Below are 21,273 nucleotides of genomic sequence, written 5' to 3'. Positions count from 1 at the left end.
GGTATCATTCCTCACCTGTACAGTGGGGTAGCGTTAACAATGGGTTAACAATGGGTTAACAATGGTTTAACAATGGACCAATGTTGCTGTACATGCAAACAGCTGATTGGACTCAGGCTACCAACAAATTATTCAAAGGCTACTGATTTAACAGCCTAGACTACTTGCATTTGATCACTGTTAACCCAAAAGTGATCTCAACTGAAGAGGTTGGGTTAGAAGGTGAAAAGGCATTGAGCATCCCCGTGAGTCACATTAGACCTTACACTGATCTGGTCTTACACTGACATCCATTCATTGGTGAACGAGATTTTACCTAGACAGAGTCCTAAAAAGGAAGCTAATTAGAGCCAAGTCATGAAGCAGTTGGTAAATGACAGTTCCAGGTGAAATTAAGAGAGAAAAAAAAATCAGTGAAACCATAACAGCAAAACTGCTCTTGGCCACCGCTCTAAAGCATGTACAAGGAAACAGCTCCTCTGAGAACCTGTATTCCCAGACACATGGTAATTCCAACTGTTAATGACAGCAAGTGGTGGGAACCAGCCACCCAGGAGAATGAGAGTCACTTACAACCTAGTTCCTGGAGATTTGGAGAACACTGGCATCATTACAAAAACTAACGGAAGACTTACATCAGCCTGGGAAGACGCAAAAGAAATGTTTGGGGAGACAAAGAAAGAAAAACTAATTTCTCTGAAAAATTCCCATGTGTGAAGGCCTAGAAAATCAGAAAGCAGGTAAAATTTGATGAAGATTCTAATGCATTTACAGATGCATTTTTGATCATATGAGGCTGTGCATTTCTTTTGAAAGAAGTCACTCTTTCTCCATAGAAATTAATTATATTGTTATAATTTGAGACAAGGTTCTATATAGATTGGGAGGGGTTATGAGGGACACTGAATCACAGGGGAAAAAATTTTGTCCAGAACTAATTTATTCTGAAAATGTACCAAAAACGCTGCAATTCTAAGGGGTAAGATAATCACTTTTTTTCCCAGTAAATTCAATTTAAGATGTAATTGTAATTTCCCACATTCTTTATGCACACAAAATGAATACAAAGAAGATAACATTTCGATTTTAAGGACTGTTTTGTTTCTGAATGATTTTTAAAAGACCAAGGAGAGTCACCCCTTTTCCTAAACCGTCAGACTGTTGTAATAAAATGAAGTCTTTAAGCTAAAGGACAATATGCTTTTTCAAGTTAAAAGAAGGTAAGACTATACCTACTTGGGGAAAAGTGTATTCTTGTTAGTCTCCATGGTCTAAAATACTGAGCATGTTTTGAGGGAGGCCATAGTGAGGATCTGTCATTTGTCTGCCCAGAATACTGCCCCCATTCTTTTAGGACACTCTGCGTTCCTCTTATTTAATCAGATAGGTCAGGAAGAAGAGACTATCAGATACTATCTTTTCTATTGTATTAACTCTTGGTGCCAGAACTGCTCATGAGACCTATATTAGGTCTATCAGGTTACTTGGCCCTTCTGGCCATAGAGCATAGGTGAACAGATAGATACTCCCTACCAGAGCCCTTTGCCAACATTTCTGAATCTGGGTCCAGACAAAGTGAAGCTGAGAGGTGCAAGGTGTTGAGGTCACTAGCCACCTGTTTGAGCCATGTAGGATAAGCGTGTCTGCTGGGTTCAAGTAGAAGACAAGCAGTAATAAGAAGAGACAAGCACAGAATGAGTCCAAGTGCTGTCCAATACACTCAGGTCCATTTATCCCTGAGGCCAGGTATGAGAACACACCAGTGTCCCCTCTCCTTTTTGACCCTTAAACTAGTTTGAGTTGTAGGTTGTGCTTTCTGGCCAGTCAATAAAGGTATCATATAACTTATACAATTTATAAAGACTTAAAATGTTGTTGTTATTGTTCTCTTGGTGGTCTTACGGGCTCTGAGGCACAAGAATCCAAAATAACCCTCACTTACCCAAACACTTGGGTAAAGAACGATCCCATAGGCCATTAGCCATGCAGGTTAAGGCAGAAGATCCCAACAGGTAAAATCCCTTCTTGCAATGATACATGACACTCATTCCATATTCAAAACTCTCGGGGAAATTCTGTTGCCCGTGACGAATGGCATTTTCCACAAAGCCTGGATCTGAGCAGTTCACCACTAGGGGTAAAAAAAAAAAAAGGTAGACATCATTTAGATACACTTAGAAGTAAAAGAGAGCTGCAAAGAGGGGGCACGCTCCTCATCACGTTAGAAAGTTTGTAAGATGACAACATCATGCCGGCGGCTCGTCATCACGCTGTCCTTCACTTCCTGCTTTGGGCCATTACGCTTCAAAAACTGTCAAGCGATCGATGTGCTACTCTGGCAATTTTAACGATGTGAGGCTAATTTCCTTTATTTATTTCCTAAGAAGAGACTTCAATGTGAAGTCTGAAAATAGTTTTCCTGGTTACGTTTTTATGTTATGAAAATGTTAAAATAAGGGCGCCTGGGTGGCTCAGTTGTTAAGCATCTGCCTTCGGCTCAGGTCATGATCCCAGGGTCCTGGGATGGAGCCCCACATCGGGCTCCCTGCTCTGCGGGAAGCCTGCTTCTCCCTCTCCCACTCCCCCTGCTTGTGTTCCTGCTCTCGCTATCTCTGTCTCTGTCAAATAAATAAATAAAATCCTTAAAAAAAGAAAGTGTTAAAATAGAACCTGCTCAAGTTAGTTTCATTTAAATATTTTCACTCGGATGTAGTATTTTAGGGCTGTCTGTGGCACAGTCATTAATCACCCCCATGGCCACCTACACGTATTAATTAATGCTTCAATATGTGTGCCTAAAGTCCCGTTTCTGCTGCATGTGGAATGCAAATAAAAATGAGGATTCTTCCATCAACACTTAATAGAAATGTAAATCAAGCCCGCCTCTGATTGAAGCCTCTTCCTCCTTTAGAAACAGCCCCGCAGAGAACAGTCCACTGGGGCACACAGGACAGGCTCTGGTTAATCTGAATGGCACTCTATTAGCCTGAATGCCTGTTGGCTTCTGGGAGGGAATTAGCAATGTGCTTCCGCAGGTGCAGAGGAAAAGAAAGCACCCCTGATTGTCTCATGCTTTGACCCCCACACCAGTGAATGAGACAGCTGCTGTGAAAACTGCACTCTCTCCAGATATTTCTGGCTCAGAAAGGGGCCCTGCAACTAATTCTCGGGCAGTCACTGCAAGTCACGGGTCCCAGCGGCTGGGGGCAAACCCTGTACTCTTATCTGTGCATTTGATGTCCTCTCTGTAGTGAGGAGGAAGGTGTAGGGCAGAAGAGAGGACTACAGAGACCCCTTTCAGTGCCACAAAATAGTATTTTATGCTTTTTAGAACAACCCTGAGCTTATAGAAGAAAGACTCAAGTTCTTCTGAGCCAAAACAAAATGTTTATGGAGCACAGACAGATCATTGTAAGGCTCCATAATGCACTACATCCACAATAAAACTACCACCAAACCCGCTGAAGTAGCGGGAATTACCCACCTGGAGAATGTCTAATATACTTGAAAGATTAATTATTTTTTATAATGTGAAAAACAACTGCATAGGTACATTCTGGCATTTGGAGTCATGCATGCAGCCCAGGAGATAGAAATAGGTCCCTGGTCTTATACCTCTATCGGCAGCAAGGCGTTTCCTTGGCCTGCGTGCTGAAGACATTGTGTGCTCGTGTCTGAGCTGATGCTCTTCTTGGGAGACCGTCCACAGCACAGTATCAGAGTCTCCGGCCGTGAGGGTGGAGGCGCCCTACACGGACGGACGACACTGAGCCGGCTCTCGGACGCTTCTGCCGGGACGCCCGACAGATCCCAGTGCTGCACAGGACTCTGCCTGCCCCCGCTGAGCTCCTGCATTTCTCTGTTTATACTTCCATGGTGTGTCCCAGCTCTCCTTAGTAGAGGCGGATCGTGTGGTGGATGAGAAGGCGGAGCTGTACGAAGCAAGGGCCATCATGGATTTGGAGCTCGAAAGAAGGATCCAGCTGGAGATGACAGTACGAAGAATAGGGACTCTGCTGCAGAGAGGTAGTTATTGCTGCAAGATGGATGAGATCCTGCTGCATCCCTCTCTCTGCAGGGTTGAGAATACTTGGTTTCCTGCCTGACGGCTCTGAAACCCCAGGCTGGGCTTCTCCCCGGTGGCCGCTCTTGCCCGTGGTGGAGGACAAGTGCGTCGCGGACACGGATGCCCTCAATACGGCGGCCACTCTGGTATCTTAGGTCGCACAGAGCCTCCTGGAAGGAACACTGGCGCTCTGGGTCCCAGGCATCTCCAGCACCCTTAAATTAGTGAGCAGTGACGATGCTTGACAATCATAAAGAGTCCCTGAGCGCCAGTGGGGAAAACTGAACTGTTCCTTATGTTGGAAGAGTTGTGTCTACACATCTCCTAAATCTGCCCCTATTTTTTTTTTCCCCATCTTATCCTATCAAATCAGTCCTGTGCAGTTTCGGTCAGACCCATCCACTCTTCTATCCCTTCTGGTTTATTTTGGAGGCTCCACTAGGAGATTCAGCTGTATCTCTCTGCCGGGGGCAGGGATAACTTGACTTATTTGCCCACAATGGAGGGAGGGTGTTCTGAAACAGTCCCTGTCATGGTTGTGTGCGAGTGCGCTCTGCCTCACGGGAAGTAGGCTGCCTTCCAGAGGAGTTCGTGGGCACCCACTCGACCCCCACAAACAGCTCCTCCATCTGCTTCCTTCCTCCCGTTTTGTGTGGGATCCCCATCTCAGGATCTGGTGGGCCAACGCTCGTGTGACTGGCATTCCTGAGCTGCCAGCAAAGTTTAAGGACCAAGTTCCTTCAACTTTCTTGTCATGAGTGAAATCACCAAAGAGGTTAATGAAGACAAGTCAGACCTGCTGAGAAAACCTGACAGTCTACTTTGCCACGTGGTGCCCAGCAGAGCGTAATGCATGGGAGAGACACTGATACCTCTTTGTGGAGCTCTTCACCTGCATCAACATCCCACCACCCCACACACTACGAGCCAGCACTTGCACTTGAGGTCCAGGTAGAAACACCTGGTGCAGAGCTGAATTCCATCAGCTAGAAAGAATGAGAAATATGGATATCATAGATATTTGGCTGAGCCTGGAGAAGTTCCAGAGAGTGCACAGAATGTGTTCCATGGGGACCTTTGGGTATGTCAGAGGGGAAGGAAGGACATTACTATAATGATAAGTAACATGCCTGAGGTCACAAAGACAGTTACTCTGGAACTAGGTAAGGAATACCCTCCTGTACCTGTCCGGTACAGCGTATTTGTAAAAATGGACGAGTATTTCTTGGTGACATGAATCCCAAAGGGATCCCCCTCCACTTTTTTTTCTTTTTTGAGTGTACCTGCTGTAAGTCTTAGCTTCCTATAATATTTTATAGGCTATGTACTGAACCTCTTCTCTACATACACTCCTTACTCTTGGAGAAGTTTTTTAAAAAACACTCGAGCTAGGGGCGCCTGGGTGGCTCAGTCGATTAAGCGTCTGCCTTTGGCTCAGGTCATGATCCCAGGGTCCTGGGATCAAGCCCTGCATGGGGCTCCCTGCTCGTGGGGAGCTGGCTTCTCCCTCTCCTCCCCACTTGTGCTATCTCTCTCTCTCTCTCAAATAAGCAAATAAAATGTTTAAAAAAATACTTGAGCTAACATATAAAAACATTGCACATCCTATGACTTACACTTTTAAAAATATATTCCCTTTTAAACTTTTCTGAGTACTAACTGTCCTTTTTACCTAATATTGGCTTAAATCTGCTTGTCCATTTTTTTTCAGGCTTGTCCTACTGAATTATTCCCACACAGCTGCAGGCAGACACAGTTTATCCAATAATGCCCTAGTCTGATTATTGAGCGTGCGGATAACCTGACTAATGAAACATTAGAACGCCAGTTTTGAAACATGATTTGCTAATTATTGGATCTGATTTACTTTACCCTCAGTCTCTATGAGTGATTCAGTTTCCCTTGGCATGCTGCGCACCATGGGGGGCCGCCAAGCACTCAGACTCTGAGCCCTGTTCCCCCATCTGGCTTGGTCATCGTCTGTGCAACATCTCATTAGACACCAACGTCATTAACTGCCTCTAGTTCGTCCTGTTCTGTACCCTCATCAGTTACTGGAATCAGCATCTGCCCCAGGTCCTTGATTCTGCACATGACCCAAAGCAATAACCAAGTCTTCCTGGAAAAACTCTCTGATGACAAGGGTACATGACAGATTTCAGTGCCAGATACTTGCTCTAGCTGTTCAAAAATAGAAATTAGATGACTCCTTTCTTCTAGGCTATGTAAATATAAAGTAAAAAACATAACAGAATACTCAGGAGAGCTTGCCACAGTCACTAATAGTGTGGACCTGGGGTCATCTGGACAGTGAAACTCCTACAGTACTTTCATAGGTTTGTTATGGATTTGATTCCATCTTATTATTTGACTGGGACAATCTGAAAATTTCAATTGCTTCTGAACTGACTAAAGCAATTCTGAGTTTCATCTCTGGTTCTCAGAAACAATTTTCATAATGAATTCTTACATTCAACAAAATACATTTCCTTGCATACTTTTTACATCCTTTACCCACTTATTAAAGTGTATTAATTCATCATCAATAAAAAGTTTGTAAGGTTTTCCTTGGCAGGTCTGTGAGATGATGATTATAGAACCATGTGATTTAACTTGTAATCCAGAATCTGGTTGGAAATCAGAAATCCAAAACGGAATCCAAAGTGCTTTTCAATCTTTGATGTCAACACTCACTCCGACAAGTCTAGTGTTCTTATTTTTAACCACTTTACGGAAGGACGGCTGACATGTAAGAAGCTGCACATATCTGACGTATGCAACTGTATGATTTGGGGATAAGTGTACATCTGTGAGACCCTCACTGCCAACAAGGCCACAAACATCCATCTCCTCCCAAAGTCTGGTTTTTGAAAAAAGTAGAAATAAGTAGTCCTGACTTCTTAGCTAACGGCTTCATTTCGTGGAAGATATATATATTTTTTAATTTCAACATAATTCTTCAGAAAATCTGTGTTTCTATTTCTTTTTGGTCTTTACTCCTGCTTCTTCCATTTTCTTTTACAACTCATAAAAACCCGACCGTGAGCAGGAAAATAAGAAAATGATGCTTCATAACCTATGAATAGCCAATTTAATTTTGTTGGTGGTGGGAAAAAAGGAGTAAGAATTCATTCACTACATTTTTTTTAAAGCACTCATAATTGATTAGAGTTCTGCATAGTATGTTTTTACAATGTTTTCAATAGGGGCGCCTAGGTGGCTCAGTTGGTTGAGCGTCCTACTCTCCGTTTCAGCTCAGGTCATGATCTCAGGATCATGGGATGGAGTCCCGAGTCAGGCCCTACCTTCAGTGGGGAGTCTGCTTGGGATTCTCTCTCTCCCTCTGCCCTTCATCACATTCTCTGTCTTTCAAATAAATAAATCTTTTAAAAAAATGAAATGTTTTCCTTTTTAAAATTTTATTATGTTATGTTAGTCACCATACAGTACATCATTAGTTTTTGATGTAGTGATCCACGATTCATTGTTTGCGTATAACACCCAGTGCTCCATGCAGAACGTGCCCTCTTTAATATCCATCACCAGGCTAACCCATCCCCCCATCCCCCTCCCCTCTAGAACCCTCAGTTTGTTTCTCGGAGTCCATAGTCTCTTATGGTTCAACTCTCCCTCCGATTCCCCCCCTTCATTTTTCCCTTCCTTCTCCTAATGTGCTCCATGCTATTCCTTGTGTTCCACAAATGAGTGAAACCATATGATAATTGACTTTCTCTGCTTAGCTTATTTCACTTAACATAATCTCCTCCAGTCCCATCCATGTTGATGTAAAAGTTGAGTATTCATCCTTTCTGATGGCTGAGTAATTTTCCATTGTGTATATGGACCACATCTTCTTTTTCCATTCATCTGTTGAAGGGCATCTCAGCTCTTTCCACAGTTTGGCTATTGCGGACTTTGCTGCTATGAACATTGGGGTGCATATGGCCCTTCTTTTCACTACATCTGTGTCTTTGGGGTAAATACCCAGGAGTGCAATTGCTGGGTCATAGGGTAGCTCTATTTTTAATTTTCTGAGGAACCTCCATGCTGTCATCCAAAGTGGCTGTACCAACTTGCATTCCCACCAACAGTGTAAGAGGGTTCCCCTTGCTCCACATCCTCTCCAGCATTTGTTGTTTCTTGCCCCATACATTTTTCCATTCTAACTGGTATAAGGTGGCATCTCAATGTGGTTTTGATTTGAATTTCCCTGATGGCAAATGATGATGAACATTTTTTCATGTGTCTGTTAGCCATTTGTATGTCTTCTTTGGAGAAGTGTCTTTTCATGTGTTTTCAACAGAAAGAATTACACAAAGTTTAGAAGACAAGGGTAAAATAACTATGAAATATTCAGTGTATTTCACAGTATAAACATTTTTGGACTTGTTTATTAATTGGATGAATCAACATTTTAAAAATGGAATTACTGGCCACAGAGGGAAAAAAAGCAAAAAAGCAACAGCCATTTTGGACTGCTTTTCAAATACATGTGAGTTATATTTTCATTTTTATCAATACCTGATAAAGTAAGTTTTAGCTGCAATTCAGACATTCAGGTTTGATAAAAGATAAACACTCTAATTAATTATCATGGATTATAATTGATTGCCTGACTTTCCTGAGCAAATAGAAATTTCAGAGGCATGTGGACATGGCGGGAGGACTGAGGACCTACTGGGTGCCAGGAACTTTGTGGAGAATTTCACAGACACTGGCTTATCTAGACCTCCAGAAACATGTGAGGAGGGTGTGTTTCCTTAAGTATTCATGTAAGGAAACTGTTGTGAAGCGGATCATTGACCATAGACCCTGCATTGAGTTCTACACGATGAGTGAGTTGGATAGATCAGCCCCACGGCACCGTGTCTGCACAGAGCAATCCTGTGTCGCACACTGAAAAACCTAAAGGGTAGACATCGATCCCCTTCTGCCCCTGGAAATACTCTTCAAGTAGGGCTTTAAGGGCAGCTTCTGGAAGCTGCCAGCCCCAGTGCTCTTCCTGCTCTTGGAGAGAGCCTGCTATTCATTTCCAGGGACACCATATTGAACAGCGACTCCTGACTGCCGTTTATCTGTAGACCCAACAAAGACTTGTGCTAAATAAAGCCACAAACATGGAATTGGTTCTTATGTTTCCCTTAATTTCAAAACTTTACCATTTTAAATTTTGGATAATATGAGATAATATGATATGATATGATACTATGATAATGCATATGCTTTTTCATAGACCTACAAATGCAATCATATGCATAGTGCTTCTTCAGTGAGGGTTTTTTTTATTGTTTCCTTTTTTATTCCTCTCTAACCATAACTGAAACTTCAGTAACCCCACACGTTCTTAATTTTGTTTATATTCATGTGTATAGTCACATGGGGACATATATTTTACATCTCCGAATTTAAACACCCAATCCTACAAAACTACAGATAAGAAAGGGAAAACTATCTAAGGTTTGTATGCCATACAACAATTATTACATTAAGAAAGGAAATATCAAGTCAATTATCCTAAAACTTTGTCAGGCCTGGCATTCTCACTGAACTGACTGGACCTTTGAGCTTATTGACACATATTTTGGAACTTAGGAAATGAAGGTTCAAAGAAAGCTTCTATATAGAAACACGGGCCTCCAGGATGGTGTACATAATCTGATTCTTAAAACAGATATGAGACACTTATTTTCATTCCTTTTCATGAAATCTGCAACCATATCATTTATTATACATTTCTTCAAGAGAGCTAGAACTACTAACAAAAAACATACCTTCTTTTACTTTCCTAATCCTCTTTGCAAAGATAATGTTAGCGGCTGAGTATAAACATTATAGCTAGCATCCTGAGTGTGAGCCTTCTGACTGAACACAGATGCTGCAGGCTCAGGTAGAGTTTCTTCCTGTTAAGGGCTGAGAACAATGAGGTGGCCCCAGAGCGGAGACAGACTTTGTAGAAATCTCTATGTTATCTGTCCTCACTTCAGCACAGATTCCAAAGTTCTGGGTGGAGTTTCTCTTTCACATCATGAACTAACTAAATCTTGTAGGATTACCCCAAATTCCACAATTCATTGACCTACCCAAATCAGACATTTCTCAAATGTGATCAAGATATGATCAAGAATTTGGGAGAAGAAATCAAGCACAACAGCATGCTTGCATAAGACATGACATCCTAAAACTTCTGTGGAATTATTCGAGGAACCACATAAGAATCCAGTTGTACTGCAATACGCATTACGAATCCCTGGTAATTTTGTTTAAAAAGTAGCTATTTTTCGAAGTAAGTCAATCAGAGAAAGACATGTATCATATGACCTCACTGATATGAGGAATTCTTAATCTCAGGAAACAAACTGAGGGTTGCTGGAGTGGGGGGTGGGGTGGGAGGGATGGGGTGACTGGGTGATAGACACTGGGGAGGGTATGTGCTATGGTGAGCGCTGTGAATTGTGCAAGACTGTTGAATCACAGATCTGTACCTCTGAAACAATGCAATATATGTTAAGAAAAACAAAAAAAGAAGGTAGCAGGAGGGGAAGAATGAAGCGGGGGAAATCGGAGGGGGAGACCAACCATGAGAGACGATGGACTCTGAAAAACAAACTGAGGGTTCTAAAGGGGAGGGGGGTGGGAGGATGGGTTAGCCTGGTGGTGGGTATTGAGGAGGGCACGTTCTGCATGGAGCACTGGGTGTTATGCACAAACAATGAATCATGGAACACTACATCAAAAACTAATGATGTAATGTATGGGGATTAACATAACAATAAAATTTTTTTAAAAGTAGCTATTTTTGATCTTCAACTTTTGAGTTTTATGCCATTTTTTTCCTAAGGCTTCACCACCTTTATGAGCCTGTCCTCTTAGAAGTCATGCTTTTCCTGGTTTTATAATAAACATGTAAATTCTGTTCCCTAGATCCTATCTCTTAGCTCATAAATGAAGAAAACAAAACAACAGAGAACAAGAAGTGGTGAGCAAAGGCACCCTGGAGATGTTCTAGTGATTTCCAGTCCACTAACACCCGTGGGACTGCATCTGCCAGCCATCTCCCCCCTTCACCAGATGCACTGGATTAGCAGCTTTCAAAATGGAGCACACACTTAACAGTTCTACAGTATAAAAGGCAGGGCCAAGAGAATGAGAGACAAGCCACAGAGTAGGAGAAAATATTAGCAAAGGAGGTGATGAATAAAGGACTATTAATCCAAAATATACAAAGAATACTTAAAACTCAACAATAAGAAAACAAGCAACCCAATTACAAACTGGACCACAGACCTTACCAGACACCTCCCCAGGGAAGATACACAGCTGGTAGGTGAGCACAGCAGATGCCTCACATCATATGTCATCAGGGAAATGCAAATTAAAACAACCAGGAGAGCCACTACACACCTTTGAGAACGGCCAAAATCCAGGACACTGACAACACCAAGAGCCGACAAGGATGTGGAGCAACGGGGACCCTCACCCATTGCTGGCGGGAGTACAAAATGGTGCGGCCACTTTGGAAGACAGTTGGTGATTTCTCAAAAAATTAAACATGCTCTTACCATACAATCCAGTAATCATGCCCCTTGGTATTTACCCAAAGGAGCTGAAAACTCATGTCCACACAAAAACCTCTATATTACCAAAACTTGAAGCAACCAAGTTGTCCTTCAGTAGGTGATGGATAAATAAACTGTGGCCCATCCAGACAATGGAATATCATTCAGCGAAAGAAAGAAATGAGCTACCCAGTCATGAAAAGATATGTTGGAACCTTCAGTGCCTATTGCTAAGAGAAAGAAGCCAGTCTGAAAAGGCTACATCCAGTATAATTTCAACTCTACGACATTCTGGATCAGGCAAAACTAAGGAGACAGTAAAAAGATCAGTAGTTGCCAGGGGTTAGTTGGGAGGGAGGGATGAACAGGTGGAGCAGTGGGGGTTTTTAGGGTAGTCAAGCTATTTTGTAGGATACCCTCAGGGTGGATACATGTCATTATGTATTGGTCCAAACCCATAGAATGAACGACACCAAGAGTGACCCTGATGTTCACTGTGGGCTCTAGGAGAAGACGATGTGTCCTTGTGGGTTCACCAATTGTCACAAATGCACCATCTGGTGGGGATGCTGATGGTGGGGGAGGCCATGTGTCTGTGTGGGGAGGGGTTACATGGGAAATTTGTTTCTTTTGCTCAATTTTTCTACGAACTTAAAACATTTCCTTTCTGTGTTCTGCTAAAAATTAAGTAACTTCATATATTTTGAGAAAAGGGAGAAAGGTAAGAAAAGGCAAAATGAAGACTGAAGAGGTTACTATACATCCCAGCATTATGCTGTGCCGTAGGCATCTCAAGGACAGCATCTAAAACCCTGAAAACCATTAATAAATGATGGCATTTAATTTCTACTCCTCTTCTTTGGTATAAGTTAGAGGAAAATGGAATATAGATCACAAAAAAAAGTTTGATCATGAAAAGCCCACAATCTGAGCTCATTCCATCTTTTGCCCAGCAAGATGTTATGTGTCAAATGGACGATGTCTCAGCATCTGTGGGTGACATTCTCTCTCCCTAGCTAGCTCACTCCCCTGGCCCTCTTCACTGTATTTCCTTAAAGGTATGAATTACTTTCCCTATCTCTGTACTGGCAGGGCATACATAGCACAGCATTTGGAATACAGCAGGAGCTTAATAAATGTTATATTAAGTTGGCCAGAAGGGCTTTGGGGAACAGATCCAGAGCGCTCTGATGTACCTAAGCCAAAAACGCACACTTATGCCGTACCCCTGCATGAGGACAAATTGGACCCCCGTTTACGGGCATTCGTTTTTTAATCATTGTTTCAGTTGTGCTATTTTTTTTCCTGTCCTACAGGTGGAGAAAACAGTTTGATTAAAGCTGGTTAATCTTTTTCTAAATTGCTACAGCCGCATGAACACATGGCAGACGTTAATAGCTGCGTCTTTCTGCAGCTGCCCCGTCCTCACCACTTCTGGCAGAATGTGAGGCTCACGCTTCCCCGGGAGAGCGGAGGGTGGTTCCTGCCGCTGTCCTGACGTTCAGGGCCGAGAGGCGAGACGGGCACAGAAGCCAGCGATCTGTGGGGTGGGTACACCCATTCGAAGATGTCCCCTAACCCGCTCACCCTCCACCCTGGCCCCTGGCTCATACCACTGATAACAACAACAATAACAATGACGAAAGGTAAACTTGTTAGTTTTCAAGCTGATCAGACCACCTACATTGTCAGGAGAGCAGCCAGGGGCTCTTCCGTAGGAAACTCAGTGAGAAAGTGTGTTCTGCACCCCACACCCAACCACATCACAGACAAAAGACTGCTTTCTGGGGAGAGTGAGGACAAGGGGACCAACGGGGCTTTCTCTTCGTGGCAAGATTTCCTCTACACTGAAATAGGGTGAATCTGATACTAGTGTTTAGAGGGAAGTGAAATTAGGAGACTTCGCTTCGTCTAGAGCGTAGGTCTAGCAGAAACCTGCACCGGGACTCCACAGTTTGTTACCAATTTCACATAACTATTTTAAAAAATTGCTTAGATCCCTTTGTGCTATTGTCTTACTTGGATGCAGCCTCCTTGGGAGCCCAGTGGGAAGGCGGGTGATTGTCAGCGAGAGGAAAACTCACGGAGTATCTGGCTCTCAAACCACAGCTCCATAAAAACTCCTTCACCTTCACAGTAAAGTCTGACTCACCTTCAGCGCATGAGATGTTTTCATGGAAAGCACTGAAGCAGAAACTTACATACTATGAGCTCAAACATCTAGAAATACAAAAGCTCCAAAATACCATTATCTTGAAAATTCAAGTTTTAGCCTAGATCTGTGTGGCAATTAAAAAAATGAATGAAAAAAAAAAGATTTAAAAGCAATGAGAACTTCTTAAATGGATCTGTAGGTCTAGAAGCTCAAAATGCAAAGATGCTGTCTGGATGAGTGAATGGATCAAGACAAAGAGATGGAGGACAAGTTTACCTTAATTAGAGTCCTAGACTGTTCTGCTCGAACACCTGGCCATGGAGGCATTTGTGCTTTATTCTCACAAACGTCTTCCCCGCCATGAGCGGTGAAAACGGCTGTGGCATCCTGTGCCTTGAGATATGGCATCCTATGCTTTGAGATGAAGCATCACGCACACGGGTACCGAGCTTGGCATGTTCACCCGCCTGCTACCCTCGGCTGACAGGGCTCGTTCTGGGAGCCTTTCCTACCTCGACAGGTGGGCAGAGTGCTACTCCATTGGCCATTGCTCCGACACTGGGCTTGAGAGGCACCCTGCAGCAGGTAGCCAGTGTTACAGGTGAAATTCACCACGTCATTCAGGTTGAACTCACTGCCATTGGTGAGTCCATGCGCAGGGTTCCCGGGGTGGCCGCACGTGATGGCTGTGTAGGAAGACAGGCCCTCATCAGTGTCAGAAAATACCCAGGCCATCGCCCTCCCTTGGAGTTCCTCACCAACAGACATCCAGGCATGTTACAAATCCCACGTATGTTTGGAAGGGGAAACAGTGAGGGAGAACTGTAAGGTGACCCATCACCGGGTTATATTATAATTGTGGAAAATAACCAACACTGGCAAATGTACTTTCCTCAGCATAGTAATTGTTCTTCCATCATGACAGAATATCAGATAACTCTATAATAAAGCAGTGAAAATTAAGAGGTGCTAAAATTCTTTAATTGCGAATCTTGAATATTTTCCCTTTAGAATACACCAGTCAGTTTTTGGAACCCTTGTTTTGAAATATTATAGAGGCTTGGCTGATAATTTAAATTGCATATGCCTAAGTTATTCCAATATCAGTTTAAACACCATGAAATTAGCAAAATAAGTGTGTGTGCTCAAACAGCATTTCCTTTGACAATCCCAATTATAGGATCTTTTGAAATGTGGTGAATGTCATTAATGTAACACCCTAAATAACAGCCATACAAATCCCAAAGATATCCTCAGTGGCCCTTTCAAAAGAAACACATTACAGTCATAAAACTGGTTTTTCCCTCCTCATTTATCTTGTCAACAGTTCTTTCTTCTAAGCAAAGCTTTCACCCCTGAACTCTGCACATTGCCCACTGCACCATCCCAGAGAATACCTGTCATTATCCTAGACCTATATCAACATTTCCTTTGTTTAATTCACAGGAAAATGAATACACTAGGAGAAAAAATTGATTTAAAATAAATTTTGCAATAGACAGTATGACGTCTTCTAAAAATACAGGTCAATATTTATCTTGGATAGTATAAAATTAGAAGACAATCATTATCCAGTTTTACCTCTCTCTGTTAAAGGCCTGCTTACAAAACTCTGTGTTCTTAATGAAACAATGACAAAAATAGAAAACAACACAGAAGATTAGGGGTGTGAGGCTATTTTGGGGACTCTGCAAAGCCAACCTGCAGACTCAGACTCAGCATCTTTGGCCTCCTATAATTAGCTTGTCTCCACCTTGTTGATCCTGTGATAAAATCAGGAAAATGAGTGCATGACATCACTCGTCCTGGGACCTGTTTGAGATGAATTAGGGAGCACATTCACTGTGGACAGGAGTCTGGAGGAAGGAAACGGAAAAGGGAAGCCGTGCCCACAGCATCCTTAGCACAGATGAGAGGGACGCTTCTCCATTCTCTTTCACTCTGGAGGCTACACATGTCTGTGCTAAGACTTCACACCAAGAGAAAACGTCACCAAAGGAAGCACCTGCTGAATTTGTTCGCACTGTACTTACGGACACAGACTGGGGTCAGCCCAGACCATTTGTGGTCTTGCAAGCATATCCGAACGGAAGTTCCAACCAGTCTGAAACCAGGATTGCACTGATAAACCACAGTGTCCCTGTAACTGAAACCGTCTCCACTGATATGACCGTTCACGATCGGATCCGGGGAACCGCAGTGGCCAGCTACAAACAGAAAACCAATAAACACATTTTGGAGAATCTGTCTTTTATAAAAGTACTACAGTCACAATTTGTTTACCCTTACTGCCAACTGAATAACATCATTGAGTGTCTTATTGTTATTTCTCCCGTTTACATATATTTTTGTTTGAAATAGTTTTTTTTCTTTGTAACTTGTTCATTTTTTCTCAACAACTGTATAATGAGTAGTATTTCAAACAATGAAATTGCTAACAAATACAAGTTGCTAATGAAACTATTACCCCAATTATGGTTTCCCCATGCATTTCTTTTACTTCTTTTTCTTATTTAGATTTTGTGTTATTTTTCTTGTTAATGGTATTTGCAAATAAAAGCCATAAAAAGGGAAGAGACACTTTGGGTTAATATGGATAGGTTTTGTAGCCTATTGAACATGAAAGGTAAGGAGAAGGATGCTAAGGATTTCCAGTGTTAGACAGTGGATTGCTAAACTATTTGTGGAATTTCAAAGGCAAGACAAATATCAGAAAATATTCTTGCTTTCAAACATGGGCACCTGCTTAGGTTTGAACCAGTGTCTAGGTGGAACTGGTCTGTGATCAGTTGAAAGAGGAGTCTAGCCTTTAGGGGAGGGATGCCTGAAGACACAGCGGATTTAGGAGAAGCAGGATTATCGATGTTAGCTGAAGCTCGAGGTGCCTGGGCTTGTGCATGAGCAGTGTGCATAGCGGGAACAGAAAAGGCAGGATGGTGCAATCAGGATGGACATTCACACTGAAGGGGAGGAGAAAAGCACTGAGGAGAAGGAATCTGAACTGTAAGAAGATGATTATTTAGCAAGCATGGTGTCAGATAAGCTTCAATAATAGAGAGCATCCATGTGAAGAAGAAAGTAAAGGGATGTTCAGTTCTTTGTGAGCAGAAGGACGGAGTGATGATGAAGATTCTTGGCTTGATTCAACTTCAGTCTCACAGGCCCATCCGTGCCCCTTCTTGGAAAATCCAGTTCTAGCAAAAACTCTGCTGAGTCAGTTTACTAAGAAGCCCCCACCCTCTATATCTGATGGGCTTCCTCCCCACCCCCCATCCCCCAGGTGAGGTCTGCTCACCTGGCCTACCTTTAGCAAGATCCTGCTGGGTCAGGTTAGCCAGAACCCCCGCTTACCTCTGATGTTCCCTGTTGGAGATTTCCCATCAGGGACTGCACCTCTCCTCGGCTGTAACCCCCACTCCCCATGCAGCATTGAGAGCTGAGCCTCATCTCTCTCCCCCACTGGAAAATCCCATTGCAGTGACCCTGTACCTATGGTGGTGGTCCAGACTGAAGTCTGCCTTCCCGTTCTTATCTAGCATCCTTGAACATTTTTCCCCTTCAACAATCCTAAGGTGCCATGTGGCACAGAGGAAATGTGGAAGGGCACGGCTAGGTGTTTCTGTCAGTCTTTCCATTCTCCTTTCCAAGTTCTTCCCTTCCCTTCTGTTCCATCATCCTTCCTCTTCACCTGTCCCCCTTCCCTCCTAATCTCTCCCTTCCTCTCCTATGGAAAGAGCATCTTACTAATCAACAAAATATGAAGTGTTAGGAGCACCCAACATCACAGGGATCCATGTTACACATGGATTTTGGATAGAGAAGAAGAGAAAGCCATTCACCACCATTTCCTAAATGATCCATCCAAACCTCAAAGTTTACATGGGGAGGTTGTGACATGGGTTGGAATACCTGCAGAATATTTTGCAGTAGACTCCCCTTGGCCATTTACTTCCCAAATAGAGCACATAGTTGTCAAAGCTTTACACAAAGTAGACTACCCCCGAGGTTGAGAAAGTTGCAAGTTGTTGCCATGCAACAATTAGAGTTAATGTCACCATTCTGGAGGAATTTAAAATAATAATTTATATTTCTGCTTAACAGTGTTCAGCAGCCCTGTGTTCTCCTGGGTTTTGAGCTAAGTTTATTATCGGCAAGGTGACTGTGCAGAGCAGAGAGGGAGAAAACCGAATCGATGACTTGGCATCCCTGCTTGAACAACGTTTATAAGAGGTCAGGTCAAAAAAGCATGCTAGCTTCGGTTGATTCTTTGTTGTCTTGACAGGTTCTCTCCATTTGGTCAGATCGATTAAGTCGATTCTGGCAAGAGGCCAGGTCACCTCCCCCAAACGGAGACTTGATGGATGCAGAGAACTCAGAGGAGGAAGAATGTGCTCCACGGGTTGGAGAATGAGCCTCCGAAGTGGAGAAGGTCACACAGAACACTGGCCTTGGCTCCAAAGCCATCCCCCAAACAGAGGCTGTCACATGCACAGCATGCACTGTTGGGTAGGGGGATGGAGCCAATTTCTAATCCCAGTGACAATGACGAGTAAGGCAGCCAGACGGGCAGCACACAGGCTTGGCACAGACTGGGACGAGCCCAGTCACTTGTGAGGTGACCAGTAAAAGATCTGCTTTCTAGAAACGTGCACCAAAACAACACAGCCCGATCTTCAAGAGGGAGCGGGTCACCTAACTCTTGGTTGTTGTTCTGGATCACGCCAAGTGCTTTGGGGGTTACTTCTGAAGCCTGCCACCACTCCAGCAGAAGAGGGCTTGGGCTCCAGGGCAAGTGGATGATGCTGAAGAGGGTGCAGTGCGATGGAAAGCCCCCATCGCTTACAGTATCTGCTCAGTCTCACCCTTGACTTGGACAAACACCCCTGTCTAGACTCATTTTAAAACCTTAATAAACATTTTCTTTTCAACTGTGTTTTTAGTAAGAGCACATAGTTTGAGGCTGCACTGTCTTTTTGAAAGCCTGGCACAGAGCTACTCTCAGTAGTCAAGGAGATATCTGTATACTTTCAAAATCAAAGGGTTGACAGCCATGTGTGGAAATAGCAATTCCTAACAGCGACTCTTCCCTGAGACCTGGTCATTTCAGTTCTCTGAAGAACTGGCCTTAAATATCAAAAGAAAAGAGAGGATGTCTGCCAAAAGCTTTTCATTTCAGCTCAGTGCCTGAAGGGGAGAATCAACCGCATCACCTGCTACTTCTGCCTCCTAATTTGAATGAATGAAGACCATGTGACTTCCCAATTTGAAGCTAAGACAGACCAATCTTATGTTCTCTTCTATAACATTCCAGCCCCCTGCCGAGTTCTGTTTTAAAACATTCAAAGTCGTAAACCAATTCTAGGCTATTCACAAATATAGAATATTCACACAATTTCACCTAGAATATTTAACAAGAAATGTCAACATTATGTAAAAATGTTATGGGGAAAAAACTACATTAGATATAATTTGAACTCAATGTACTCTGAAGTCTCTTTCAAGTATAAGATTCTATGATTTTATGATAATATTTTGCTAAATCCTTTGGGAGTTATGCACTTTGTAGAAAGTGTATCTCTGTATCTACCATGGAATGTAGATGTAACTACCTTCATGCTTCCATCCAGTGGCTACAAGGTATGAGTCACCCATCAAATACTTGTGCCAGTGAATAGAAATAAAGCAACCTCACAGTTGACAGTGATGTCCTTTCCACTGTCAAAATGTATCCAAATCCTTTGTCTGCGAGGTGACTTTCACTTACTTGACGATAATTTCATGACCATTTCCTACCAGCCAGCAATGTTCTTGGGCTTGAGATTACACAGAGGATAAGGTACAACCACAGACAGTAAGATACATCCATACAGAGAGCGAAAAAGAGATGGGGAGGTGGACTATGAAAGGGCCTGAGGGTGTGTGCACCTAGTAGACTGGGGAGTGGGTCAGGGAACCTCACTGACAGTGCACATCAGAAAGCCTGAAACAGGCAACATCTGAGGTCTGAAGGATGTGCTTTCGTTAGCCAGGGAAAGATGATAGAAAGGCAGTTTAGTTGCTGAAATGAGAAATTTTATTTACATTTTAGTCTCTGTTAAAGGATGAAGACAATGGAGTTAATATGACCGAATTGTCCATTTACTACAAGGGCATCTGCTTTTATCTTTCTCAGCTTATGAACTGTACATCCTGTACTTTACTTCATGCACCTGCCACGATTTGAATGGGTTTAGTTATCACAGGTCCACTAAGCATAAACAATAGCAAAGAATAAGAAAATCTATTAATTGCAAAATATAAAAAGACATTGGAATGAGGGCAGTCCTACATGTTTCAAAATAAAATATCAACTCATTAAGACAATGTGATCATATGGCAAGCCCCATGCCATGACCCCAAGGTTCTGTGTTTTTGTTCGCTCCTTTATTTGTTGTTAACATTTGGCTTCAGCTTAAACACAGATCATGAAATGTTTTTTTTACAGGCAATTCTGTGGCCAATATAATCACACCAGGAAGTCAATTCTTGAGAAGTGCCAGTTGGAAATGCTTTCAGTAAAGTGTGGAAAGAAAATCCTGGGAGTGATGAGCATGAGCCTGCTTTATTTCTATATCAATCCTGCTAATGAGTTTAGTAATCAGCCGCTAAGCTGAGCCCGATACCACCGACTGGCAGCAGGCTGAGGAACAAGGCAGAATGCTAAAAAATTGTAATTCCATAGAATTTTTAATTCAGGAGATAGATAGATAGGTTTAGAGACATATCCTAAAGGAATTGCCAAATTTCCTTCTACTTCAAATACGAATTAGCAATTCCATTTCTCCCGTGTTTCTGGAACCCTACATTGTCTCCATGTGCAGACTAGGTATGACTCTGCAGTGGGAAATCCACCAACTCTTAAAGCTGATTCTGAATCAGTGGCAGAATCAAGAATTCAATGCCAGGTTCAGTATTGTCCAGTTCTGGTCAGGTGATTCTCTGTACTCCACATGCTTTATCATAAAAAATACCATTCAGATTGGCCTATAAAGACAAACTGAACAATGGAATAGGAACTCCACGAAATCCCAGTACCTGTGAGATTTCATTTTTTCTGTAGAAGAATGAGCCGGGTCAGAGGAATCTAGATGTTTCACCTTGTTTGCCAAGTGATTGTTTTTTATCATGAGCTTTGACAATCACTGGCTTATAAGTTTATGCTCTACTATATATACTGAAAGCTGTATTATTGTTTTCATGTATAAACTGTTACTATATTTTGGTTAGAATGCCCCAAAATAAAAAAGGGGGATTGCTTTTCATAATCTTTCTCTAAAGTTGGGTTAGGAGGGATAAAATCTGCCAAAGAAATTTAACTAAAACAGAGACTGGGAGCAAGGTTGACTGAAAGCTGCCCAGTTGACTTCATAGCACACAAGGTGGGGACTGGAATGCCCTGTCACCATGGAGGACCGGCTTAGCTTTCTGGTGTCCCCCTGAGTCAAGGTTCACTGCAA

General features: G+C 42.7%; 1 protein-coding gene across 1 annotated transcript in view; it reads right to left on the bottom strand.

Annotated features, from left to right (window-relative positions):
- CSMD1 (CUB and Sushi multiple domains 1) overlaps positions 1-21,273 on the bottom strand; it is a 519,075-nt gene that overhangs the window by 39,814 nt on the left and 457,988 nt on the right. The window contains exons 40-43 of the mRNA XM_035003847.1: positions 15,811-15,984; positions 14,290-14,463; positions 6,565-6,693; positions 1,943-2,131 (exon numbers count right to left, since the gene is read on the bottom strand). Coding sequence (XP_034859738.1) covers positions 1,943-2,131; positions 6,565-6,693; positions 14,290-14,463; positions 15,811-15,984 — 666 coding nt within the window. The remainder of the gene's footprint in view (positions 1-1,942; positions 2,132-6,564; positions 6,694-14,289; positions 14,464-15,810; positions 15,985-21,273) is intronic.

Source organism: Mirounga leonina, unplaced genomic scaffold, assembly GCF_011800145.1.
Source record: "Mirounga leonina isolate KUSES-001 unplaced genomic scaffold, KU_Mleo_1.0 Mir_128, whole genome shotgun sequence".
In the NCBI taxonomy this organism is placed as follows: domain Eukaryota; kingdom Metazoa; phylum Chordata; class Mammalia; order Carnivora; family Phocidae; genus Mirounga; species Mirounga leonina.
The sequence above is the reverse complement of the archived record's forward strand: the minus strand, read 5'-3'. Positions and strand labels throughout refer to the sequence as shown.